This window comes from Bos grunniens, chromosome 20, assembly GCF_055505025.1.
Source record: "Bos grunniens cultivar Pamir isolate PY7600 chromosome 20, Bosgru_T2T1.0, whole genome shotgun sequence".
Classification (NCBI taxonomy): domain Eukaryota; kingdom Metazoa; phylum Chordata; class Mammalia; order Artiodactyla; family Bovidae; genus Bos; species Bos grunniens.
This window is the reverse complement of record NC_141184.1, coordinates 220368-247365: the sequence shown is the minus strand read 5'-3', so window position 1 is coordinate 247365 and position 26998 is coordinate 220368. Positions and strand designations below refer to the sequence as shown.

At 52.0% G+C, this 26998-nt stretch overlaps 1 protein-coding gene across 7 annotated transcripts; it reads right to left on the bottom strand.

The window, feature by feature from the left end:
• Positions 1-202: 202 nt before the first annotated feature.
• On the bottom strand, positions 203-24390 carry EXOC3 (exocyst complex component 3). Of its 7 annotated transcripts, none has more exons than XR_015149106.1 (13): positions 23758-24390; positions 23055-23257; positions 20401-20620; positions 13004-13685; positions 10125-10242; positions 9720-9845; positions 7268-7368; positions 5385-5495; positions 5148-5298; positions 3995-4117; positions 1895-2145; positions 1555-1682; positions 203-1215 (listed from the first exon to the last, which is right to left on the bottom strand). XR_015149106.1 is itself a non-coding variant. In XM_086362346.1 (13 exons), the coding sequence occupies exons 2-13, from the start codon at positions 23196-23198 to the stop codon at positions 1044-1046; spliced, it is 2238 nt and encodes a 745-aa protein (XP_086218472.1). In that variant the 5' UTR covers positions 23199-23257; positions 23522-24390; the 3' UTR covers positions 203-1043. The 7 variants fall into 7 exon arrangements, 4 of the variants coding, with proteins under 4 accessions (XP_086218472.1, XP_086218470.1, XP_086218471.1 ...); XR_015149105.1 differs by having other exon boundaries at positions 24353-24390; XR_015149107.1 differs by having other exon boundaries at positions 1895-1976; positions 24353-24390.
• Positions 24391-26998: the final 2608 nt, after the last annotated feature.

The following is a 26998-nucleotide window of genomic DNA, read 5'->3' as shown; positions in this document are numbered from 1 at the left end:
TGGCCCTCTGCCGTGGCCCCCACTACGCCACCCAGCGCATCCTCGCCCTCAGAATGTGGTCATGTCCAGCATTCAGCTCAGGGACCACCATGGTGCAGGCGTGTGGTGGCCACCACAGGGCCGGTCACTTGGGTCAGCCGCCACAATCTGCAGTCGCTGTGGGTATTTACTCAAGAAGTAACTCAGAGTGAAAATTCTCTCATTAAGTGGAAAAACAAATGTATTTTCATTATCACGAGGCGCAATAACTAATAACTGGTAACACTCAACTTCACTAATTCACAAACCATGCACGACTGAATCCTAGACTCTCAGGCTGGTCAAGCAGGAGCTGGTCTGGACTGACGTGCTAGCAGACAGCAGCCGGCAGGAAGCCTGGGAGACAGCCACGCCTCTCCTGTGCCAGGACTGGCTGTGAGAACCGCCTCTCACGTCTCCAAGGTTGTATGTAACTCCTCCAAGAGAGCCCTCCACGTGAATTTTCTGCCTCTCGTGAGGAAACAACACGGCATGCACTCTGGTTCTAGATGTGTGAGGAAGGACGGGGCCCTCAGAGCAGCCCAGCACCCACACACTGTCCGCTAGGAGGAGAAGGGGCGAACGCCGGAGCCACCCTGCAGCCACCTCGGAGTGCGGCCGCCAGGAGCCGCGTCCAGCCGGGCGGCGCCGGGTCGAGACTTCGCCCAGGGCTCCCTGCTCCTCAGGTGCAGGTCTGTAATTCGCGTGGTGTAAAGAGTAACTTGCAGGCGCTCCTGGCATCATCCACCTGCCTGTGGGTTCACCCACCACACCCACCGCATCGCCTGCTGGCAGGTCTGCTCCCGGGGAGGCCTGACCTTGAGCTCAGGCATCTGAAACCTGAAAGCGGCTTCTGGGCAGGTCTGCAAGGTCATGACTGGTGAGGTGGTGGCAGGAAGCTGTCAGTCCCTGACAGCAGTTCAGCGTTTTTATGGAGCAACAGTTTGGAAGTGTGCACACAGGGCGGGGGGTGGGGAGGGGAGTGCTTTCTGACTCGAGGCCGTCTGAGGCTGGGGTCACACCAGTTACTTGAGGAGCTTGGCCACGTTGAGGCTGGGAACCACGATATCCTTGAAAATGGGCACATAGTCGGGGCTGGCCTGGGCCGGGCCCTGCTCCAGTGTCTCGATGATGGTCTGCTTCATGTCCCGGCTGGCGTCCCCCCGCATGGCCAGCAGTGCCCCGATGTGGTCGTCCCTGGGGGCGAGGGGGCATCGGGGTGCAGCTGCAGGGGAGCCCCTCCCTCCCTCCCCCACTAGCCCGGAGGAGGGCCCAGAGACAGCACAGGATGAGAATTCAGAAACCTGTTTGTTTGGCTACCTTCTCCCTGGTACACCATGTCCAGGGACGCCCAGCACCGTGACTCGAGAGCCTCACAATGGACTCTGAAGCATGCTCTGCCCACGTCGCCATCTGCAGGCCTCAGGGTCCTCACAGAAGCCCAGAGCTGCCACACTCCCCCCACCGCGGGGGCTCCCACCTAACACCTGGGACCCTCCCCCTCCCCAGCGACTTCAGGGGAGACTCTGCTGGTACCTGATGTCTGGGTACTTGCTGACCAGAGTCGAGACCTCCAGGTAGAGCAGAGAAGGGTCCGTGAGCTTAATGACCTCTGCGACAGCGACGATGGTGTCACAGTAGCTGTCCATCTCCTCTCCAAAGCCCTGCGGGATAGCAGGGCGCTGAGCTGCACATGTACCCGGGGCGCACCCCCGCGCCCACCTCTTTCACAGCAACCCCTCAGGACTTGCTCCCCAGAGAGGGCTCAAGAAGGGGTAGGGGGGCAGCCCGAGCCCTCTGACGGATGGGGACACTAAGTGCCCAGCCCCCGCCCCCAGGCTAGGCAGGTCCCAGCAGGAAGAGGCAGCGCACTCACGGAAGCCAGCTTGCGGAAGAGGAAGCGCAGCTGCTCGGCCTCCCGCACCATGCGCTCCGCGCCGTCCTTGCGCTCCTCAGCGCTGCGGAAGGAGATGCGCTTCTGCATGACGGCCCGCAGGTACTCCTGCACCGCACGCCGGTGCGCCTCGGCGATCATCCGCTGCGGACGGGGCGCGGTCAGCCTTCCCGTCTCAGTGACACGATTTCAGTGTCTACAAACTGAGCTCTTCTGAGGCTTTCCTACAAACTCTAATTTAGCAGGGCAGCAAGTTCACCATGTTTCGCGTCTGGGAAAAGGGCAGGCGCAGCAGCCAGGTGGCCGCAGCCAGAAGCTGGCGCCGCCCGGCGCCCTGTGGTTCAGGCCTGTCCTAGAATAAAGAGCCCGCAGGGGCGCCTGCCTGCAGCCTCGCCCGACATGTTCTGGGCACAAACCCGCTGCTGAGTGCTTCCTGTGGGGGCAAGGTGGTGGGCGGCAGCTGGGCCTGCCTGACTGACACCCCTTCAGGGGCTCGCGGGCCACCCGGGGGGCACTGGGGCTGGTCTCCTCGCCCTGCCGGGCTTGCACACACCTCTGAGCGTCTCAGCTCACGGGGAGTGTGGAGCTGATGGGAGGACTGGGATCCGGCCAGGCCCCTGCTCGGCCCCTCCCACATCACACCCGTGCTCAGAGGGCTCCTCAACACTGGTCTCTGCAGACAGCACGTCTCCGGACCATTTTGGAGAAGGCCGTGGTTCTCTCCAGAGCCCACCCTCAGTGACAGACAGACCCCAGGCAGTCACCTGTGAACATGTGAGCACAAAAGTGCTGACACGACACTCATCATCAGGGCCCCGAGACACGAGAAGCCCCTTCTAGCAGGGAAGCCATGAAGCTCCTTCCCCGCACTGAACCGAGGGGGACCCCAAGGGCCCCAAACAAGACAAAGTGAGACGGCGCCCAGCCACTCAGGGACCCGGGTGAGGCCAGGCTCTCAGCAGAGCAGACAATCCCACAGAAGAGGGTGAGCCACAAGCCCAGGCTGAGCACGTTATACATCACCGTCAGATCAAAGCACGGAAGGTTCAAAAAAACAAAAGGTTGAACCAAAAACTCTACAAGCAACAAGAAATTCAAAACTGAAAGAAATGGTCCCACCTCTAACCACCAGAAGCTCCCGACACTGGACCATTAGGGACTCCCCTCGAGGTCCGGTGGTTACGACTCCTCGCACCCAGCACAGGGCCCTGGGTTAGATTCCTGGTAGGGGAACTAAGATCCTACATGCTGCAGCTAAACACAGGCGACTACCGAGTCCGCACACTCGAGAGCCCTCGAGCCGCGGTGAAGGCCCAGGGCAGCCTAAACAAACAAAAAAATAAAAACCCAAAACACCAGGTTCTCCCTGCATTACTCTGATGGCAGAGTTAGAATTTAAACTTTCAAGGAGCAAAGATGCCCCTTCCTAGGGGTCCCAGCCAGGGCAGCAAGACAAGAAGACACAAAGACACGAGGACCAGACAGGAATCTGCAGGGTGACGCTGCTCACAAATGCAACAAGCGTTTCCAAGGAGCCCTGAGGGGACCTGGAGACCCACCTCTGAGTGTCTGGGCCTGAGTTCCCTGTATCGAAGCACTCATGCTTCCGTAAAGCAGAAACAGAAACCCTGATTTTAAAGCAACAATGGCAAAAACCACCCCACGCCCTGACGATTATCCCTGAGCTTCCCCAGCGGCTGCCTGACACCTGAATGGGGATGGGGGCATCTCATGGGTCCCGGAGGGACCGGTGAGCCCTGTGCTGAGTGCTGCCCGCCTGGCCCAGAGCACAGACATGCAGCGGGCACTGCCACTCCCCGGCCTCTCGTCAGAGCCGTGGCCGGTGCCCCGCCCTCGCTCGGCCCCGCCACCACGGGGCTCTAGGCCTGCAGCTGTGCGGTGTGGCCGCGGGCAGCATGGTGGACGCCCCATCGCCTTCACGCCCTCCACCTTCAGACACCAGTGTCTCCAACCTGCTTGGGGCACAAAACCACCCCTGAATTCTCACCCTGAGAACTAATGACACCAGATTCTACAGGAGATGCCTGGGGTCTGAGACCACATGGGGCCCCATGCTCTTACCTTTCTATATGGCTTCTTAATTTTGGCAAAATCATTGAAATAGTCTTCCACAGTGACACAGATGATGTCTACAGCGTTTGACCCTAACAGCCACTTCTTTGTCATCAGTTCATTGAGATGTTGCTGGAAGCAGAAACCACAGAAAACATCCTCGTGCCGGCCCGTCATGGGGAGCGGGGAGGGGGGAGCCAGGGGTCCACCTTTGCACGCCTGCCTGAGGCTGTGATCATGACCGCCACACTCGTGCAGAAACTGCACACACACACTACCCACACGAGACTGACACTACACCTGATGGAGGTATCTGTGCATGAATGTTTCACCTGAACTGACTACATCTATTTATCGTATGCATGCTCTGTAACTTATGCACTCAATTCTGATGAACATTTAAAATGTCTCATTTTTCAATTACAAAGAAGGCTGCAGTGAATCTGTACGTTTCTGCAGGTGAAATTCCCAAAACCAGAACTGCTCTGGTAGCAAACTACAACCCTCATGACTGCTGCCTCCAACACATACCAACTGGCCCCCAAACCGCACCAATTCACAGTGCTGCAAAGAATACAAGAGTCTCTTTTTTTCCTCAAGCCCTATCACTGTGTGGTAGAAATGTTCTTAATCCATGCCATCCCGTAAGCAACACAAACACCGCTTTAATCTACTTTTCTTAGAAGATTGGTAAGACTGGGCATTCTGTCTCCTACTCAGGACATAAGATTACTCCCTTTCCTGTGAAATATTACTCATGTCCTTTGTCTGTTTCTCTACTGTCTTTTTAAACAGTTCGTTTGTTTTCTAACCATTTTTGAGACAGACATGAAATATCCCGCCCATAACCCCAGGAGCTCCTCCCTGCAGGACCCAAAACATCATGCCTCTGCTTTTCAGCATATCCTCGTTCCTGCCATCCCTGAATAACGTGAGCCATTTCCCTGTTTCAAGGAAACTCACGTGCTCGTCACACTCCATGCCTCTGAGGTGACCTGCCTGGGCCTCACTCCTGACTGTGTGCTGTGCTCGACTCAGTCCAGAACTTGCCAGTGAACACCACCAGCTCCCACCCCAAAACTGACGGGACACTTCCTGGAAGCGTGTCTATGCGAAACCATGTCGGGAGGGCCCAGCGCAGGGTGGGGGAGAGGGCGCCCACCTCCAGGTCCAGGAAGACTTCCTCCAGCAGGCTGCCGCAGCCCTCTTTAGCAATGGCATCCAAAACCCCATCCATGCTCGGCTGGCTCAGAGACACGCCTTCTTCCGCCTCGTGCTTCAGATACTTCCTTTTTAAACTGACTATGGACTCTCTGCAGCAGACAGACAGGGTGCCGTGAGGCGCCCGCCTGCCCACTACCGCCCGCCTGCCCGCCCGCCGGCCTGCCCCGCGGCTCACTTGAAGGTCTGGCAGTTGTTGACTACAGCGACCATGTACTGCACGTAGCAGTGCGGGTGCTGCCGGTCCCGGAGATGCTCGTCCCTGTACAGCTGCGCCTCCTCCTTGTACCTGCGGAACCGGGTGGTCAGCACGGCCCGGCCGGCACCATGCCCAACAGACGGGCCCACCACTGGCACCTCAGCGGGGACTCAGACTGAAAGATTGCGAGGCGGGGGGGTGACCTATGCCAAGAGCAGCTCATCAATTAAAACAGTATTATAAATTTCATATCGGGCCTTGAAATATGACTCCATATTCTGATTATACAAATATTCTGAAACATTTGTAACTGGGAAAGTATTATTTTATCTGACATGTAACTCGTGTAGAAACTCATACAGTAGTGTTGGGAATATGATCAAATGTTAGATAAAACATCCTTTTCTGAAACTTTCCCCGAAGAAGTCAAAGTAAAAATACATAAGACTTTAAGATGTCAGGAGCAGAAACTGAAATGGCCGCACACTTCACTTCTGAACGTTTTCTGGAGATTCTCAGACAGACACAGTAGCAGAAGAACACAGCACACCTGCGTATCTGTGTATGTTTTCAGAGGATCTTTAGGAAGGAGCAAACTCAGAACTGGTGACTAAAGGGGAGTAATTAAGCATTAACTCCACTGTTCTGCCCAAAGCATGGCTCAGTTAACCATACAGCTGAGGCTGACGAGGAGAATGTCAGCTTCACAGAAGAATCCCAACAAGACGCCCTGCTCAAGGCACGACTCTCACGGGTGGAGGCCGACGGGGACTCTGTGCAGGGCTGGGCCGTCGGCACCTGAGCCACCGGGGCAGGAGTGTGGAGAACGCCTGCTGCGTTCCAGCCCAGCAGTGAGGAGACACAGAAGGGCCTCAGCCTTTAGTCAGTGTCTGGTCCAGGGCAGACGGCAGGCTGAGGCCCGGTGGGAGAGCCCTGGGCGCTGGACAGGAGGGCCAGGGGCCTGGGGGCAGGCCGTCCACGGACCCGGCCTGGATATACAACTGTGTGAGCAGGGACGTCCAACACCAGTGGGGACCCGGAACGCAGCGCGGTGCCGCGGGGGCCAGCAGCCACTCGTGGCTGTCGTGTGCACGTCAACGGCACTGAGGTCAGGGCAGGCAAGCATGTGAGCCATGCTACAGGGTCTGGCGTCCACAGTCAAGCACGGCTGACCCCTGAACAATGTGGGTTTGAACCTCACAGGTTCATGGCCACGTGCATTTTTTCAGTCACCATGCCCGCTGCCCAATGGGAGCCGAGGCTGGCTGAAGCTGCGGACTCGGGACAACAGGCAGGACAGCCGCTTGGGAGGTGCTCTGTGGACCTGCAGCTGCAGCTGCCCTCCAGGGCCCGGATCTTGCTCCGAGTCAACCGTACTTCAGCACAACCGGGGGAGAGGGTGGCTTTAAATGGAGCTCTGCCGCTGGACGATGGGCAAAGAGGCTCTCGTGTCGCTCTGCTTCTGTCTGTGTCTGAAAGCCTCCGTCACGAACAGTTCAGAGGTGAGGTACTGGTCTTTGAGTACCTTCCTTCCTTCTGAGGGAAGGTGGCCTCCCCAGCCCCCCAGGAAATCGGACACCAGGAAGGCAGTCTGGAGGAGGCCCCCACTCCACCCTGGCAGGAGCTCCAGCCCCCCTCCCCCCACTCAGGCCCCCCTCGCACCTGGGACCCCAGGGGTGCACCCGCACAAAAGGCAGATAGTAAGACAGGGTGTGAGTTCTAAACAGCAGAAGCAGCTGACTATGATGAGTCCAGCCTTAAATTCTTTTTAATACTAGCCAGACTAAGATCAACACAGTTTAGCTTTTCATTAAAAAAAAGAAAATACACTTTATAATTAGCACACTGGTAAGAATACATACCTACTTAAGAAAGAATTCATTTGCTGAAGACACAAAACTAGTACCTTTGTTTTCAAATCTTCACTTATCTGAGCAGCAACTTGAAGGTTCTGCTCGAACATCTAAAAATCGAAGAACTTATGAACTTTGATATAAAGTCACGAAGATACAAGTTTCCCATATCAGTCCCCCAGAAGTTAATTGGTAGTTAGGACAATTGAAATTCAGAGAAAAAAATGAAGCCACTTGAAAAATAACAAAGTTAATTCAACAAACACACAAAACTTTCTCAGCAGGCTGAAAAAAAAAAAACCCCAGTGAACCATTTCCTCATCACCTACAGACAGGCTGGCCTCCCCCAGGGGAAACACACGTTCTCACGGGAGATGGGGGCTGGGGTAGTCACATGGGGACCGGTCCCGGCATGCGGGTTCCTTAGAAGAACTGGGAGAATACACCCTGAAGCTGGGAGAATACACCCTGGAGCGGGGGTGCCAGATGAGGACAGGTGGGGAAGGACCAGAAGGCAGAGCCTGCCCCCGTCATCACAGGACATCAGTCTCCAAATAAGGAGAGGGTGGGCCCAACACGCCCGGGACCAGCTCCGTGTTTCAGCAGGAGAGTGTGTGAACATGGCCAGCAACTTCTGAAAGGAGACTGGACAGGCCAGGAGGAGGCAGGCAAGCACACTCGAGGACACAGCAGGCGTCAAAAACCAGACTGCCCATAAGAGCGCATGATTACCCTGAAAACCCACAGGACTCCCCCAAAGTACATCGCATTAGACTCGCCTAGGCAGTGTTTATGAAGACGAGCCTTGGCCAGCTACCTCAGGAAGTAAGCGCCAGACACATAAAGTAATTACTGGGTTGGCCACAACATTCATTGTTTTTTCCGTAAGACAGTTCTAGTAGCACTTAGTTGTCTTTAGTTTCATTCAAACAATTCTGTTAGACTGTATCCAGACAGCTTCATATCAGCATGCGTTTTTCAAAAATTGGCGAATTTTTGTGAAGCCATTTTAACATTGAAAATGGAAGAAAAAAGTAATTTTTTGGCATATTATGTTTTACTACTTCAAAAGAAGTAAAAACGCAACTGAAAGGCAGAAAGATTAACGCAGATGTATGGCAAAGGTGCTGTGACTGACCAAACGGGAAGCGGTTTGCAAAGCTTCGTGCTGGAGATGTCTCGCTCCACAGTGGGCCAGACCAGCTGAAGTTAACAGCAATCGTATCGAGACATTAATTGTGAACAGTCAATGTTCTACCACATGGGAGACAACCAACATACTCAAAATAATCAAATCAAGTGCTGAAAATCATTTGCACCAGACTGGTTATGCTCATCTCTTTGATGTTTGGGTGCCATGTAATTTAAATGAAAAAAAAACCTTCATAACTATATATCCACATACTAATTAACAAAAATGTTTCACTGTTAAAACAAATTGTGACAGATGGTGAAAAGTGGATCCTATACAATAATATGCAACAGATGAGATCCTGTGGCAAGCGAAATGAACCACCACCAACCATACCAAAGGCCAGTCTTCATCCAAAGAAGGCAATGTTGTGTATATGGTGGGACTGAAAGGGAGTCTTCTATTATGAGCTCCTTCTGGAAACCAAACAATTCCAGCAAGTACTGCTCCCAATTAGACCAACTGAAAGCAGCACTCGATGAAAAGCGTCTGGAATTAGTCAACAGAAAATGCATAATCTTCCATCAGCACAACATAAACCCGCATGTTTCTCTGATGACCAGGAAAAAGCGTTACAGCCTAGATGGGAAGTTCTGATTCATCTGCTGTGTTCACCAGACAACGCACCTTCAGACTGCCATTTATCTCAGTATGTATAAAATTCTTTTAGTGGAAACAATTTCAGTTCTCTGGAAGACTATAAAAGGAACTGGAACAGCTCTTTGCTCAAAAAGACAAAAACTTTTGGGAAGATGGGATTATGAAGTTGCCTGGATACACGGCAGAAGGCAGTAGAACAGTGAATTTGTTGATTAATAAAGTTCTTGGTGAAAATGAAAAATGTGTCTTTTATTTAAAAGTTGAAGCACTTTTTGGCCAACCCAATAGATTCTAGTTTGAAATAAAAAACCCCTAGGAACACAGAAGATGTAAGGTTTTGCGACCATGGGCAAAACTACTTGGCAAGCCTGACCCCTGGCTCTCCAGCTCTGGAGAGAAAAAGGCTCTCCCTGAGGTCAGCGTGCAACTATGTATGTGTGAAGCCCCTCAAGGCCCCACGAAGGGTGGGGGCTGTTTGTGTGTGTGTGTGTGCGTGTGTGTGTGTGTGTGTGTGTGTGTGTGTGTGTGTGTGTGAGAGGCCCCTAGAGGCCCCACGGGGGGTTGGAGGGGTGTGTGTGTGTGTGTGTGTGTGTGAGGCCCCTAGAAGCCCCATGGTGGGTGGAGGTGGAGGGTGTGTATGTGCGTGTGAGAGGCCCTGCGGCCACGCACCTGGAACACGATGGCGGGCAACGTCGTCTGATAGTAGCCGTCCTGGTCGGCCTCGGGCTCCGTCTCCTTCATCCAGTCCTTCTTGTCCGTCTCCAGGGCCTTCCGCAACCAGGCGATGATGTTGGACTGAGCCGCAGGGAGGACAGAGCCAGCCATGGAGTCAGCCTGCCCGCGGCCCCTCTCCCTGGGCCCCGAGGGCTTGGGAGGCGCCGCGACCCGCCCGCCTGCCTGCCCCTCCAGCTCCCGGCTCAGTGCTGGAGGCGGGCAGGCCCCCTGCACATCCAGGCGGCTGGTCTCAGCCCAGGGAACAGGCAGGTCCATCCTCCAGTGGAGCAGGTTCCGACCAGTCCAGAAGGGGCCGCCTTCCCTCCACCCCGGCTCCGTGTGGGACCAACCATGACTCACGGTCAGAGTGGACATGTAGGTGTCCAGCAGCGCAGAGACCACGTCTGCAGAGAGCAAAGGCTCCAGGAGGGCCACATCCACCTCGGGGGCCAGCTCTGCGTTCCCCATCATTTCCACGCTGCAGCAAAGGGGGGCAAACAGACAGACTGACCACCAGGGAGGCAGGAGAGACAGACAGACAGACGGACTACCAGGGAGGCAGGAGAGACAGACAGACAGACTGACCACCAGGGAGGCAGGAGGATGAGATAGACAGACTGACTACCACGAAGGCAGGAGAGACAGACATACAGATGGACTACCAGGGAGGCGGGAGAGACAGAGAGACAGACAGACTGACTACCAGAAAGGCGGGAGAGACAGACAGACGAACTGACCACCAGGAAGGCGGGAGGACCAGATAGACAGACTGCAGACTGACTACCAGGGAGGCGGAACGACCAGACAGACAGACTGACTGAGTACCAGGGAGGCAGGAGGATGAGACAGACTGATCACCAGGGAGGCGTGAACCCCTCGGCAGGGCTGCTCCTGGGCCGGGGCTCGCTCAGCTACAGGACTGGAGTGAGGCAGCCCCCTCCTGCCGCCCCATCTGCCCAGAGGCTGGAGGGGAGGTCCATCTGCCCCTCATGGCACCCTGGGGACGCGGAGGGCCAAGCAGGCAGGAGGCCCCAGGAGCCGGGGAACAAGCCCTGGGTCTAGACGCGAGGCGTGGGTACTAGCCCTGACGCTCCTGCGAGAGGACGGGGCCCAGAGTGGGCACCACCTGACGTGTGCACCCGGCCCGCGGGGCCCAGGAGGCCAGAATGCGGAGCGGCGGACTGAGTCTGGGAAAGAGCTTTCACAAAAAAACATGAAAGCGAGGTACGAGGCTGGGTTCCCAGAAGGCCTGGGCTGACTGCTCCGATGACTCCTTAAACACGGGTCCAGAGTGACAACCCTAGGTATTAACAGCATCCAACACCTGTAAGGAACCCCAGGTCTTCCTACGTGAAAAAGTGCATCATGACACTCTGCAAACACCCAAAGACCATTTACAGTCTAGACTATTTCTGCCCCAAGAACCTTAATCCTGCACGAACATGTTTCTAGTGTGGAAACAGCCCAATGTTTCCCTTGAGAAAGTCCAACACAGCAGAACATGATGAGCCAGGAGGCTGTCAAGAAACCGCCACTGACAAGACAGTGCTGACCACGTGGTGCGCGAGAGACAGATGAAGCCTAAACCACGCAGCCACGCAAGTGCACGCTCCACAGTCTGGGGGCTCGAGCACGGCGGGGGCCCAGACCCCAGACTCAAGTCCGGCTCCCCACCGGCCGGCCGACTGACCCTGGGCACAGTTCCCCCAGGCCTCAGGGTGAAGGGGACGGTGAGAGGCCTTCCGCGGGGGTGACCCACGGGGCCTGTGCACTGGGGATGGCTGTGGTAGGCGGCCGGCACACAGGAAGCTCGGAGGCCCCAGCCCCGCCCAGCCGCTGCAAGTACGTCGGCCACAACCAACAGACGTTTTCTTTCTCTTCACGTTTTCCTGTACTGAAACGTACACACGTACACGTTCTTTACTCTAAGTGGTTACCAAACAACAAACAAAACACAAACCAAAGAAATCCCCAAACCAGGCTTCCATGGTGGTTAAGAATCTCCCTCGCAATGTAGGGGACACTGGTTCAACCCCTGATCTGGGAAGATGCCACATGCCGTGGAACAACTAAGTCTGCACGCCACAGCTGCTGAAGCCCGCACCCCTAGACTGCGTGCTCCACAAGAGCAGGAGCCCCCACGGTGAGAAGCCTGCGCACCAGACTCAAGAGGAGCCCCACCCGCTGCACCTGCAGAAAGCGCATACACAACAAAGACCCAGCACAGTCAAATAAGCAAATAAACAAAAGCAATTAAAATGTAATTTAAAAGTCACTAAACTTTAATAAAATTAAAATTTATCAATTAAAAAAATACTTAAAAAAATCCTCAAACCTTACTACTAAAACAAGAGGTTCAATTTCTACACATTAGCAACAAGACAGGCTAGGATAAACTGTGCTTCCCTCTCACTGCTGCTGCTGCTGCTGCTGCTGCTGCTGCTAAGTCACTTCAGTCGTGTCCGACTCTGTGCGACCCCATAGACGGCAGCCCACCAGGCTCCCCCGTCCCTGGGATTCTCCAGGCAAGAACACTGGAGTGGGTTGCCGTTTCCTCCTCCAATGCATGAAAGTGAAAAGTGAAAGTGAAGGCGTTCAATCGTGTCCGACTCTTAGCAACCCCACGGACCGTGGCCCACCAGGCTCCTGCATCCATGGGATTTTCCAGGCAAGAGTACTGGAGTGGGGTGCCATGGCCTTCTCTGTCCCTCTCACTAGCTAACCTTAAAGACTTTGAGAACACCCTACCACCGCCTTGTTCTTCAAGTCCAATCTCAAAATGATGCTGGCACACAGTGGCTCACGGCCCCTTCACAGAGTGACAAAACCTCAAGGCTGAAGATCAAAAGGGTGGCTGATTCTCTGCGAACGCAGGGGAGAAGAAACCAGACTCGGGTTGTCGGAAGCCCGCGAGAGCAATTGGGGCCCCTTCAGCAGCCATGCGACTGTGCAGGTCATGGAGCCTCTGGGTTAGACGGCCAACACCTCCTGCTCCTGGGGTCACTGTGGGACACAAACAATGTTGAGCTGTTCCCCACTGTCCAGGCGCAGGAGCCCCTCAAGCACAGGAGCCTTTGCACGACCCAATCCCGGGTCACAGGCAGCCCAGGAAGGAGACGCGTCCACCAGAGGCAATGCCTGCGGGTGCCAGGTGCCCGCCCTGGGTCGAGGACCTAGCAGCTGTGCAGACTGCCAGCAGCCTACGGAACAGGAGATGTCAGGTGTGAAGGGGGCATTACCTGGTGTAAGTGTTCAAAACCCAGGTCAGCAGGCTGACGATCTCGTTTGCTTCCAGGTCCTCCGCTGCGAGGTCCTGCATGCGCGCGCTCAGGGCCTGGTGGTAGGTGCGCAGCAGGCTCCGGAAGATCTCGTAGTGCGGAGGGAAGCACTGCGCCAGCAGGTTCTTGGCCACGATGAGGTCATCCAGCACGTACTTCCGTATGATCTCCAGGTGGCGCACGAGCCACATCCTGTCCGACTCCCTGGTGTCTGCCTGCGTGCCCTCGATCCTGGTGGTCACTGTTCTGTCCAGGATGGTGAACATCTTCTCCTTCCAGTTCTTGGGTCTCCCGGGAGGCACGAAACCAGTTTGCTTTTTCCGGTCAAGTATGCGCCGGTCAATCTTCTCTTCCCTTTCGATGATCCTGACGACGGAGACGAGCAAGGTGGGGTCGCGGCGCACGGTGACCAGTGACCTCTGCAGCACCATCCACAGCTGCTTGGCCAACTCGTCGGACAGCCCCTGCGTGCTCCCGAAGTAGCTGTGGATGAGCGTCATGTCACGCGTGTTCCCGCTGTCCATGCGGTACTGCTCGTACATCAGCCCGTCCCGGGAGCACTCCAGGTCCATCAGCTTCCGGTGGGCCTGCAGCAGCTCCCCGTGCTCTATGAGGTCCTGCGTCTCCCTCACAATCTCGGGCACTGGGGGGAAGGCAAAGACGGCACCGTGAAACACCAAGGTGGAGCAGCTTGGGGTGCCAGGATGGCGGCAGGCAAGGGCAGCCAGGAACCCGCCCCCACTGGACAACCAGCACATGCACAGGACTTGGGTGAGGGGCCACACACTGCGGGGCTGTGGAGGCCACTGAAGGCTCACACCTTCCAGGGAAAGGCATGAACGGTATTTCAGCTCTCAGCACAGTACACACGTAGAAACTGACTGCAAATGACCAGGAGAGGCACAGGCTCAGAAAGACCTGAGAAGACTTTAAGTTTACATGCCAGCCTGGTCCTCAAAAGAGACGCAGCCTAAGACGTGGAAACAGCAAAAATGATAATAAAATCAGCATACCCTGGCAAAGAGGAACATCTGACTCCAGAGCTACGTGTTAATTAGATTCAAATGTCCACTACTCAACAGCAGCACAAGGCAAACAAGGATGGGAGGAGAGAAGAGAGATTCAAAGAAAAAAAAAAACAGAAACCATCCCTGAGAAGGACTAGACAGTGGACAAGACAAGGACTCTAAGATGAGCGCTTCAACATGCTCAAAGAACCACAGGCAAACATGGACAAAAGTGTAACTGAATGGAAAATTTACTTCAGATTCTCAAAACAGATTTGAGTGAGCAGAAGAATGAATCAGCAAACTTGAAGACAGGACAAAGAAAATTATCAATCATGAGGCTAAAAAGGAAAAAAAACTAGAGAAGAGAGGACAGAGCCTCAAGGGCTTGTGTTTCTCCACTGGGCTGACCGAGGGCACATGTGGGAGCCGAGGCGGCGGCAAGGGCGGGCACACCTGCCTCCCAGGGGCCGCGAGCGCCCACCAGCTGAAGGTCTGCAGTGACCCTGCATCAGGCAAGCATATTGGCACCACTTTCCCAACATCACTTGCTCACTTCATGTCTCTGTGTCACATTTTATTCTTTTATTACCTTAAAACATCTCACATTTACAGGACATTCCATCTGAGAGCAGAACACACTCTCCTCTCACAGCACACAGAACGCTCTCTGAGATAGGTCACGTGTGCTGGCGAAGCCCCTGCATTCACGCCCACTCTCTGTGACCCTATGGCCCGTAGCCCACCAGGGTCCTCCGTCCATGGTATTCTCCAGGCAAGAACACTGGAGTGGGTTGCCATGCCCTCCTCCAGGGCATCTTCCCGACCCAGGGTCCAACCCACGCCTCTGAAGTCTTCTGCACTGGTAGGCGGGCTCTTCACCACCCGTGCCACCTACGCGAGTCAAGCCCTGGTAAACCTGAGAAAACGAAATAGTACCAAGTATCTTTCCTGACCAGAAGGTTAAGGATTAGAAATAAATTACAGAAAAAAACGCAAAAAACATAAACACGTGGTGGCTAAACACCATGTTTCTAAATAACTAAGAATCACTGAGGAAACTGAAAAGTACACAGAAACAAATAATGATAAAGACTCAACAGCCCAAACCAGAGGGACGCAGCAAAAGCAGTTCTAAGAGGGAAGCCTGCAGTGATTCAACCCCACCTCGAGAATCAAGAGAAGGCTTAAACAAACAACCTAACCTCACACCTAAAGCAACTGGAGAAAGAATAAACAAAACCCAAAGTTACCAGAGAAAAGAAATTATAAAAATCAAAATAGTAAATGAAGAAAATAATAGCAAAACGCAATGAAACTAAAAGCTAGTTCTTTGAGAAGACAAAATTGATAAACCTTTAGCCAGGCTCATCAAGGAAAAAAGGGAAAGGATTCAAATAAAAGAATTAGAAATGAAAATGGAGAAATTATTAATACAACTGACGCTGCAGAAATACAAAGATCATGAGAGACTACTCTCACCAACTATATGTCAATAAAACGCACAATCTAGAAATGAACAAACTCTTAGAAAGTGTAACCTTCTAAGACTGAGCCAAGAAGAAGTAGATAATATAAACAGACCTGTCACAAGCGATGAAATTGAAACTATAAGTAAAAATCTTTCAACAAACAGAACTCCAGAACCAGATAGCCTCTCAGGCAAATTCTACCAAACATTTAGAGAAGAGCTAACACTCATCCTTCTCAAACCCTTCCAAAAAATTGCAGAGGGAGGAACACTTTCAAATTCATTCTATGAAGCCATCATCACCCTGATACCAAAACCAAAGTTTAACAAAAAAAATTACAGACCAATATCACTGATAAACATAGATGCAAAAATCCTCAACAAAATACTAGCTATCAGAATCCCACAATGCACTAGAAGCATCATACACCATGACCAAGTTGGAGTTATCTCCGGGATGCAAAGATTCTTCAATATATGCAAATCAATTAATGTCATGTGCCATATTAACAAATTAAAGAACAAAATTCGTATGATCCTCTCAATAGATGCAGAAGAAGGTTCTGACAAAATTCAAAACCCATTTAAGATAAAAACTCTCCAGAAGGCGGGCAAAGAGGGAACCTACCTCAACACAGTAAACGCACATCCAACAAGCCCACAGCAACCATCGTTCTCAAAGGTGGAAAAACTGGAAGCATCTCCTCTAGGAACAAGACAAGGGTGCCCACTCTCACCACTATTATTCAACACAATTTTTGAAGTCCTAGCCAGGGCAACCAGAGAAGAAAAAGAAATAAAAAGAATCCAAATTGGAAAATAAGATGTAAAACCATCACTGTCTGCAGATGACATAATACTACTATATTCACAGTATCCTAAATCCTAAAGATGCCATCAGTTAGAACTAATCAATGAATTTGGTAAAGTTGCAGTATACAAAAGAAATAAACAGAAATCTCTTGAATTAAGGAAACAATCCCATTTTTCATTTTATCCAAAGAACAAAATACACACGAATAAATCAATCCAACGAGACAAAAAAAAGAAATGCAACAAGGCAAAGTGGCTGTCTGAGGAGGCCTTACAAATAGCTGAGACACTAAGAGAAGTAAAAGGCAAAGGAGAAAAGGAAAGATACACCCAATGGAATGCAGAGTTCCAAAGAAGAACCAGGAGACAGAAGAAAGCCTTAAGTGAACAATGCAAAAAAAAAATAGAAGAAAACAACAGAATGGGATTTAGTGATCTCTTCAAGAAAACGAGATACCAAGGGAACACTTCATGCAAAGATGGGCACTATAAAGGAGAGAAACAGTAAGCACCTACAGAAGCAAACAGGATTAAGATGTGGCAAGAATACAAAGAACTGTACAAAAAAGATCTTAATGACCTGATAACAATGATGGTGTGGTCACTCACCTAGAGCCCAGACATCCTGGAATGCGAAGTCAAATGGGCCTTAGGAAGCATCGCTACAAACAATGCTAGTGGAGGTGATGGAATTCCAGCTGAGCTACTGCAAATCCTAAAAGATGATGCTGTTAAAGTGCTGCCCTCCATATGCCAACAAATTTGGAAAACTCAGCAGTGGCCACAGGACTGGAAAAGGTCAGTTTTCATTCCAATTCTAAAGGGCAATGCCAAAGAATGTTCAAAATACCAAATAATTGCACTCATTTCACATGCTAGTAAAATAATGCTCAAAATCCTTCAAGCTAGGCTTCAGTAGTAAGTAAACCAAGAACTTCCAGATGTTCAAGCTGGATTTAGAAAAGGCAGAGGAACCAGAGATCAAATTGCCAACATCTGTTGGATCACTGAAAATTCAAGATAGTTCCAGAAAAACATCTACTTCTGCTTTATTGACTACGCCAAAGCCTTTGACTGTGTGGATCACAACAAACGGTAGAAAATTCTGAAAGAGACAGGAATACCAGATCACCTGACCTGCCTCCTGAGAAATCTGTATGCAGGTCAGGAAGCAACAGTTAGAACTGGACGTGGAACAACAGACTGGTTCCAAATTGGGAAAGGAGTATGTCAAGGCTGTATATTGTCACCCTGCTTATTTAACTTATATGCAGAGTACATCATGCAAAATGTCAGACTGGATGAAGCGCAAGCTGGAATCAAGATTGCCGAGAGAAATATCAATAACCTCAGATGCGCAGATGACACCACACTTATGGCAGAAAGCAAAAAAGAACTAAAGACCCTCTTGATGAAAGTTAAAGAGGAGAGTAAAAAAGTTGGCTTAAAACTCAACATTCAAAAAACAGAGATCTTGGCATCTGGTCCCATCAACTTCATGGCAAATGGGGAAACAATGAAAATAGTGACAGACTTTATTTTCTTGGGCTCCAAAATCACTGCAGATGGTGACTGTAGCCATGAAATTAAAAGACACTTGCTCCTTGGAAGAAAAGCTATGACCAACCTAGACAACATATTAAAAAGCAGAGATGTTACTTTGCCAACAAAGGTCCGTCTAGTCAAGGCTATGGTTTTTCCAGTGGTCATGTATGGATGTGACAGTTGGACCATAAACAAAGCTTTTTTTCCTGGGCATCAATGAATTGATGCTTTTGAACTGTGGTTTTGGAGAAGACTCTCAAGAATCCCTTAGAATGCAAGGAGATCAAAGCAGTCAAACCAAAAGGAAATCAGTCCTGAGTATTCATTGGAAGGACTGATGCTAAAGCTGAAACTCCAATACTTTGGCCACCTGATGCAAAGAACTAACTCACTGGAAAAGACCTTGATGCTGGAAAAGAGTGAAGGCAGGAGGAGATGAGAATGACAGAGGATGAGATGGTTGGATGGCATCATTGACCGGATGGACATGAGTTTGAGTAAACTCCGGGAATTGGTGATGGACAGGGAGGCCTGGAGTGCTGCAATTCATGGGGTCTCAAAGAGTCAGACGCGACTGAAGTGAACCGAAAGGAAAGAAAGCTAAACCTAAAGCTATCAAAATAAATGAAATAAGACTAGAGCAGAGATAAACAGAAAATTGAAACACAAAACAGAAAAATCAAGAAAACCAAAGGTAGTTCTTTGAAAAGATTAACAACTGACAAACCCTACCCAGATGAACTAAGGGAAAAAGAAGACTCAGGTACTAAACAGTTAAAGCGAGGACACTACTGCCAACTCTGCAGGAAAAGAGTTAGAGAGAGCACTGTGAGCAAACGCAACCCAGCGGGGTAACCAGATGAAGTGCACGTCCCAAGAAACACAAAACCTAAACCAGCAAGAAACAGAAAGTCTAAATAACCAGTAAGCGGCTTGGAGGAGGGGCCATGGGGAGTATCATTAACAGCTGCAGACTTTCAAGTTCTTCTTTCAGTTTTACTGAGACATAATTCACACACAACTCTGTGCAGAGTTCCAGTTTTCAAGGTGAAGACAGTCCCTGAGATGGACTGTGATGATGCCTTCACAATGATATGAAAGTACCTCATCTACAACTGTTCACTTAAACGTGATCAAGACGATAGACTTTATACTGTGCATATTTTATAGTTTTTAAGAGTGGAAAAGAAGAACAAACAGGCTTTGTTCATAATACTACAGAATTACAGGCAATGATCAAAATCTGAAGGGAGACAAACAAGCACAACATTTTCTCGGTAAAAACACGCTCCTAACAAAAACGACGTCTACATCACAGCCTCGCTTTTCATCAAAAGAACATTATTTTCAACCTCTATGGATGAACTGGTAGTTTTTTGATCACTTGGGTTATGTGGATCCAAATGCCATGTGGATGAAAAGCTAACTTTTTAGTCTTCTGGTGTTCATTTTACAAAACCAGAAGAAAATGACAGTCAACAAGAAATTATAAGATGGAAATCAACTAAGAAGGCTCTAAACGTCATGAAGGAGATCCTGGTCAGATTCCAGGCTGCCAAAGGTCACCAGGAGGGACTGCTGCCAGAGGCCAGCACAGCAGGCGGTGCTGGGCCACTCACGGGGGCAGAGCAGGGCCCCAGTTGTCAGGCCCAGGGTGACGAGAACGCACAGAGGGACGGCTGAGTACTCAACAACACTGCCACCAGACATATGCACCCAGAGGAACAGGGCCACTCGTGCCGTGGTTCACAGCGGTGGGCGGAGGGGAAGAACCACACCAGGTTACACGCAGGCGCCAAGCAGCATGAACACTCGGAGACCAGACACCACAGGAGGGACGGGAAGGGGCCAGACCACCCTGAGGCTTCTGGCTGGGATGCTGATAGCTGTGACAAAGATGCGGGGGGAGGGGACTCGGACGGAGGGACTCGGGGAGGGACGAGCTCCCGGGGGCAGAGCACGAGGAAGCTGGCTGGACACAACAGAGCCCCTGCCCTGGTGACGGCTGACACGGGGCCCAACCGGGCTACGGAGCGCTCTTCTTCATGCCAACAGGTACTGGGACAGGATTCTGAAAGGGTTACTTCTGTCCTTGCCACCCTGATCGGCCCCAAGGATTCCTGCAGGCCCGACCTCCATCGGGGCTGGGTCTAGGGCGTGCCCACCCTCAGCCTCCGGCTTGTGCACAGGCCTCCTGTCTGGGAGCTGCTGCTCAGGGATCTCTCCCGCGCCTGGCAGGGTCCTGCGTGCCACACGGCGGCAGAGGGAGAGCGCGCATCTCTCCCCATGCACACGTGTTCAGCTCTCCATCTGTCCCTCGGTCCCCACAGACTCAGAACCACACTCTACCAGCCCTCATCTACTCAGCAGACCACCCATCCACGTTCAAACAAGACCCTAACCGTGCAGGCCGAACCACACCTCTTACCCACTCTAGGGGGCCCACAAAACATGTCGCCCCCGGAAAGCTGAAACCCCCCGCAACACAAGCAGGCCGAGGACACACGTCCGCCGGCAGCTACCTGAGAAGATGTTCTTCAGGTTCTCCACGGCGGCAGCGAGCTGGCTGTGTCGCACGACCGCGTCCTTCACATCCTTGAGGCTCTCGATGGTGTTGATGCTCTGCCTCCAGTCCTTGCTGACATCCGCCAGGGACTGCTGGATGTCCTTGACGTCATTTAGCGCGTTATGGAGCTGGCTCAGGCCCGTGCGCACGCCGTCCAACTGTGACTGGATTGCAGCCTAGGGAAGACACCAGGGGTGAGCAGAGCCAGGCCGGACCTGGAGGCTCAGAGAGTAGAAGAGAGGCGCTTCGGTAACAGAGACAGTCAATAAGCAGAACAGTAATGCTTTCAAGCTTTGTTGAGAAAACCTCCCAACATTCTTCATGCAGCCCTTGGCCTGAAAATGCTAGACTCCACTGTGGGAATGCCCTGGGTCCCATGGCCCCCCTTAAATGGTCTCCTAGGACTCTGCACACCATCTCGCAGGCATCCTCAGCTTCCTAACAGGCCTGATCTCAATGGAGAAACAGTCAGGACTTGTCATTAACTTAAGTGGAGAGGGCGTTCCTGCCACTCAGCCAGAACCAGACTCCGCCCTAGGATGGCGGGCCCCAGACACAGAGCTGGCCCATCTGACGTTCAGACTCACTCTGAGAGCCCATGGAAGTGCCGCCCAGGGAGCCGCACAGTCAGTCAGAACGGAGAGAGCATGAAGGAGCAGCAGCAGGTGCATGGGAATAGGAAGGGAACGACAGGCCAGCACAATGGAAGTCAGGAACACCTTTCACCCATAAATCGTAAGTAGCACTTAAAAATAACTAATGATTTCAAAAGACCACACAACTGTTAGTTAATCCATGAGTTTCCAAAAGAGATTAAAATTCTGGATAAAAATGCAGCAGGTCTAAACTATTTTTTAAATTGATATGAAACTGTTTCAAGTTAGTCCAACAGGTCTTTGGCTGCTTTGCTGTTGCAAATGAATGACCCACATCCTGTCTCGTCAAACCTGCCATAACCTGGGCACCAATGTTTTCAACTGGACAGACAACTTCACTACCGTATCAGTGCAAGAATTCAGTTCAGTTCAGTTCAGTCGCTCAGTCGTGTCCGACTCTGCGACCCCATGAATCGCAGCACGCCAGGCCTCCCTGACCATCACCAACCCCCGGAGTTCACCCAAACCCATGTCCATCGAGTCGGTGACGCCATCCAACCACCTTATCCTCTGTCGTCCCCTTCTCCTCCTGCCCTCAATCTTTCCCAGCATTAGAGTCTTTTCCAATGAGTCAGTTCTTCGCATCAGGTGGCCAAAGGATTGGAGTTTCAGCTTCAACAACAGTCCTTCCAATGAACACCCAGGACTGATCTCCTTTAGAATGGACTGGTTGGACCTCCTTGCAGTCCAAGGGACTCTCAAGAGTCTTCTCCAACACCTCAGTTCAAAAGCATCAATTCATCAGTGCTCAGCTTTCTTCACAGTCCAACTCTCACATCCATACATGACTACTGGAAAAACCACAGCCTTGACTAGAGAGACCTTTGTTGACAAAGTAATATCTCTGCTTTTTAACATGCTATCTAGGTTGGTCATAATTTTTCTTCCAAGGAGTAAGAGTCTTTTAATTTCATGGCTGCAGTCACCATTTGCAGTGATTGTGGAGCCCAGAAAAATAAAGTCAGCCACTGTTTCCCCATCTATTTCCCATGAAGTGATGGGACTGGACGCCATGATCTTAGTTTTCTGAATGTTGAGCTTTAAGCCAACTTTTTCACTCTCCTTTTTCATTTTCATCAAGAAGCTCTTTAGTTCTTCACTTTCTGCCATAAGGGTGGTGTCATCTGCATATCCGAGGTTATTGATATTTCTCCCGGAAATCTTGATTCCAGCTTGTGCTTCATCCAGCCCAGTGTTTCTCATGATGTACTCTGCATATAAGTTAAATAAGCAGGGTAACACTATACAGCCTTGATGTACTCCTTTTCCTATTTGGAACCAGTCTGCTGTTCCATGTCCATGCGAGAATTAATCTTCCTCAAACGCACTCTCTTAAATCCTCAAGACTGTTGTGCTGCCAGTCAGCAGGCCGTGGTCTTAACATTTTTATAACTATACCAGGCATGCATTGTTTTAATAAAATCCAATTTCTCCATGAGAATTAAGTTGAAAGCCAATCCAAATCATAAAAGACTGACTTTCTTTCTTGCCTCACTTTCACACACACTAATAAATGTGTAGCGCTCTCTTCCTTCCTGCCCACAAGTCCAACAAAATGCCTGGTACACAGTCAGCGTACTACAGTGTGTGCTAAAAGAACCCAAACAAAATGCTCTCTGGACACACTCGGTGGAAGAGCATTTGCTAAAGAAGAAAAACCGTTATTCTGCTAGTGTTTTTTAAAAAGGTAAATGGACACTTCGGGATGCTTAAAGGGGTTGTTCCTTTGGTGTTTTCAATATCCCCGTCTAGTTTGTCAATCTACTAACTGGCAATATATTATTGGAAAAAATGTGCTAAATCAAGGTAATGTCCATGTCTGCCTTCTTCCACATCCTCATAATGTCCAATTTGGCAAAACTGTAACTTTGTTAAATGAACCTGAACCTCAAGATAAAAGGCCTTGTCCCGCTGGGGAGTGCAGCAGGCGCTGGTGGCTACTGTGACCTCGTACCTTTAATCTGGCCTCCACAGAAGCCTTCTTCCGGGCCTCTCTTCTGCGATACTGCTCCACTTTGTCCAGCTGGTCAGGGCGCTGCAGCATTCCAGCAACCCTCTGGACCGCTGTTGCGACAGCCTCCCGGTCAGTCTCCTTCATGGTTACAAAGCAGGGAGGATCTCTTCACCTGTCATACTAGAGGCATCCCGTGTCCACAGCTAGCCGGGGAACAGGGAGGGGGGATGTGTTACAAAGGTAGAAATGTTAGTGACAAAACTTATCCCCTCCACCAACAGTCAGCAGTCCACGGCAGAGCTATAAGAGCATCTGAGATCATCAACCCAGTAAACTGAAATCAGAACTAGGATTATGAACTCCTCGATAAGAAATACAAACTTTCAGAAGTCAATTTTACCGTAAAGTGGAGCAGGGGCAATTACAGGCACAAGATATTAGCACATAGAGGAAGCCAGATTACTCACACCAGACGTCCGTCTCCAGGGCACTTCTCTCCCCTAGACAGGTCCCCTTTTCCCATTTCCAGAGCCTTTACACCGGCCTGAACTCCCTGGAGGGGCGGCTGTGCCAGGAAGCCCCGGTGAAGATGCGGAGGCACAGGGCCAGTACACACCTCACCATCCCCGCCAAAGTTTCAGCACCCACCCTACGATTCCCCTCAAAAATCACTACCTGTAGAGTCTCAGATCCCACGTCTTACTATTTAACAGCCTTAGTAAACAGGTGAGCGGGCAAACGACGCTCTCCTCAGGACAGCGCACTCCTGCCTCTGTGCCGGCTCCACCAACATCCGACCCGGGGAGCTCGGGAGCGTCCGGCAAAGAAGAGAGCGGACATCTGCCGTTAGCCGCCCGTTTCTACGCATGTTTTCCGTGCACCAATCCAGGACGCTCCCCATTCCCTCCGCAAACGCTCTCGGAGCAATACCCAAGTCCCCGCAGACCCTGAGGGGCGGGACCCGAGTGCCTCTGGCGCCCTCACGGTCCTGGGCTGGCGCGCCGTGTCTCCTCGCCCCACTTCCGGGCCCTGGGCTGCGCCGGGGCCGAGGCGCCAGGGGTGGCCGCGGGTCTCCAGGCCGCCGCCCGCGCGCTCAAGTCCGCACCGGCTCCCTCCTCCTGGCCTGGCGCGGCGTTGGCCCCGTCACGGACGCTAGCCTCTCGACGGGACTCAGAAGCCCCCGGGGCCCCCCCGGCCGCCTGCACCGCCACCTGGCCGCGCCTGCATGAGTCGGGGAAAGGGACGGCGGGCGGGGACCGCGACCGCCGCCCAGGCGCCACAGCTCGCCGCAGCCTCACCTCGCGGGTCGCAGCCGCCGCCTCCGCCGCCCGGAAGTGAGCGCTCCGCTGGCACTTCCGCCTCCGGCCCCGAGACTGGGAGGGCGGGGCCTGGCGGCTCGGACGTGGGGCGCGGGGCGCGCGGGCTCAGTGACTGTGAAGGCCGGCTGCAGATGGGGCCACGGCACCTAGAGCGGGGCTGCGGCGCGCACACACGTAAACACACACACAGACACTGCACACACATAGACAGACACATAAACACACAACAGACACCCCAGACACATATCACATATCGACATGCCACACACTCCACACACAAATGCCGACACCGCACCACATGCACACACCACACACACACACAGACTTCCATACCCACACGTACACCATAGACACCACACACGCTTGAGTACACAGACCCAGGTCAGTATCTGTGTGCAAACGCCTGGGCCACAGAGGCAGGGGCAGGAAAGAGGAGGTGTGTGAGCCCCCTACCTGTGGCCATGCCAACCAGAACCTACAGTCAGCTGATAGCAGATCACTCTCCAAGGGCCAGGACTTAAGGGCCTGACTAGCTCTGAGGGCTGATCCCTCTGTTATTTCATCTGTCCCTAATAATTTGTGAAAATATAGCGCCATGCTGGGTCAGGAATATCCCCTGGAGAAAGAAATGGCAACCCACTCCAGTATTCTTGCCTGGAGAATCCCCATGGGCAGAGGAGCCTGGCGGGCTACAGTCCATGGGGTCGCAAAGAGTCGGACCGACTGAGTGACTGAACACTAGAGGAATGAAGAATGTAAACAGAAATTATAATTATGTTTGAAATTCTAACTGTACAGACATTTTGAAACATCCTCAGTGCACGAGTGGACCAGGGGAAACAAACAGCAGAACCCCGATAAGCAATGTCTCCCAGGTGCTGGGGTCCCTGGGTCAGGAGAGGATCCCAAGAAGACAGAGCTGGGGGCCTGTGCCTCCCTGGGTTTGGTGCCTTCCTCAGCGGAAAAGCTCTCTCTGAAAGTCACCACTCAGCAGAAGACACCAGGAGCAGTTCTTGAGAGGCTCTAACCCGGCAGACTAAAGAAGGGAGCCAGGTACATCTCTGAAGCGTTCTGAGAGAGCAGAGATCTTGTTAAGCTGTAGCTTACAGTTTGTTAAATATGAGAAGAAAGTGCAAGCAATGCCATAGTGATACTAGGAAAAGAAAAGCCAAAGGATCATCGGTAACTAAAACACAAAAGGAGGAGTGGAAACATGTTCAAATCTATCAATCATCAGAACCCAAGTTTAAAACAACTAGTTATTGTAAGAAAAATATGTGAAACATGAAAAAACAGGATGGTTAAGTTTGGAGGAGGTTTGCACACCCATCTGGGCCCGAGAAAGCGGCTGTGGTGATGTTGCTGCTGCTGCTGCTGCTGCTAAGTCGCTTCAGTCGTGTCCAACTCTGTGTGACCCCATAGACAGCAGCCCACCAGGCTCCCCCGTCCCTGGGATTCTCCAGGCAAGAACACTGGAGTGGGTTGCCATTTCCTTCTCCAATGCATGAAAGTGAAAAATGAAAGTGAAGTCACTCAGTCGTGTCCGACTCTGTGCGACCCCATGGACTGCAGCCTACCAGGCTCCTGCATCCATGGGATTTTCCAGGCAAGAGTACTGGAGTGGGGTGCCATTGCCTTCTCTGGTGGTGATGTTAATACCAGACAAATGGGCTTTATGTCAGAGGCACTGCCAGAAAGAGTTATTTTAAGATACAAACACATAAACCACCAGGAAAAAGATAGTTTGCTGTGCCAAGATTTTAAACTCTTGTGTCTATTTTAGTCCTTAAATGAAAAGACAAGCCATAGACTGAGAGAGAAACTTTAACTGACAAAGCACAGCTATCCTGAATTTTAAAATAATGCCCACAGTTCAACTAAAAAGAGCAAACAAGTGCAGGACAGACAGCAGAGGACCTTTCACCTCACTGGGGAGGAAATCAAGATGAGGGTGCCTCGCGGCACCAGCATGGTCTTTGTGGAGGCTGGGGGCCCTCGCCTTCCTGTAGCCTATCTGGCCCTCAGACCACCGCCTGGCGTCATTTTCACCGCAAGCCCTCTGGTGGCCCCCTCACCCAGACCTGCCTGTGACCTGCCACCCCTGCCTGGCCTCTTCCCCACTCTCTCCTCACCTTCTCACTCCAGCTTCCTCCACGCGCGATCCGTGTTTCTGTCAAGTCTTGGCTGGAGGCCGCCTCACCCACAAAACCACCACCTGGGTCATCAGACCCCAACCGACCCGCCTGAGCAGCACCCAGCCCCTCCCCACGCACCACAGAACCTACGAAGTCCTTTAGCCACTTGTCTGTCCCTGCCCCCTGGCTGTGTGCACGGGAACGCGGCTTCGGCAACCTGACTCTGCGTCTCTTCTTCCCCAGCGTGGCCCCAGCACCGGCCCTGCGGCTGCTGCTACGTCACTTCAGGCGTGTCTGCTTCTGTGCGACCCCATAGACGGCAGCCTACCAGGCTCCTCCGTCCACAGGATTCTCTAGGCAAGAATACTGGAGTGGATTGCCATTTCCTTCTCCACAGCGCCATCCCAGGACCTGGCATTCAGCATGGACTCAACAAGCAGTTGAGTGAAGGAAGGAGATGCGCATGAAACAGCTGAGTGCCCCCTCACGC

What these genes read in the sequence shown, in the direction of transcription:
- EXOC3 (XM_086362346.1), bottom strand. Translation starts at nt 23,198, where the DNA reads ATGAAGGAGACTGACCGGGAGGCTGTCGCAACAGCGGTCCAGAGGGTT. An exon ending in CTGTGGAGGCCAGATTAAAG is followed by an intron (nt 20,621 to 23,054) that starts GTACGAGGTCAC and finishes TGTCTTCCCTAG; the next exon opens with GCTGCAATCCAGTCACAGTT. An exon ending in TCTTCCGCAAGCTGGCTTCC is followed by an intron (nt 1,683 to 1,894) that starts GTGAGTGCGCTG and finishes GCTATCCCGCAG; the next exon opens with GGCTTTGGAGAGGAGATGGA.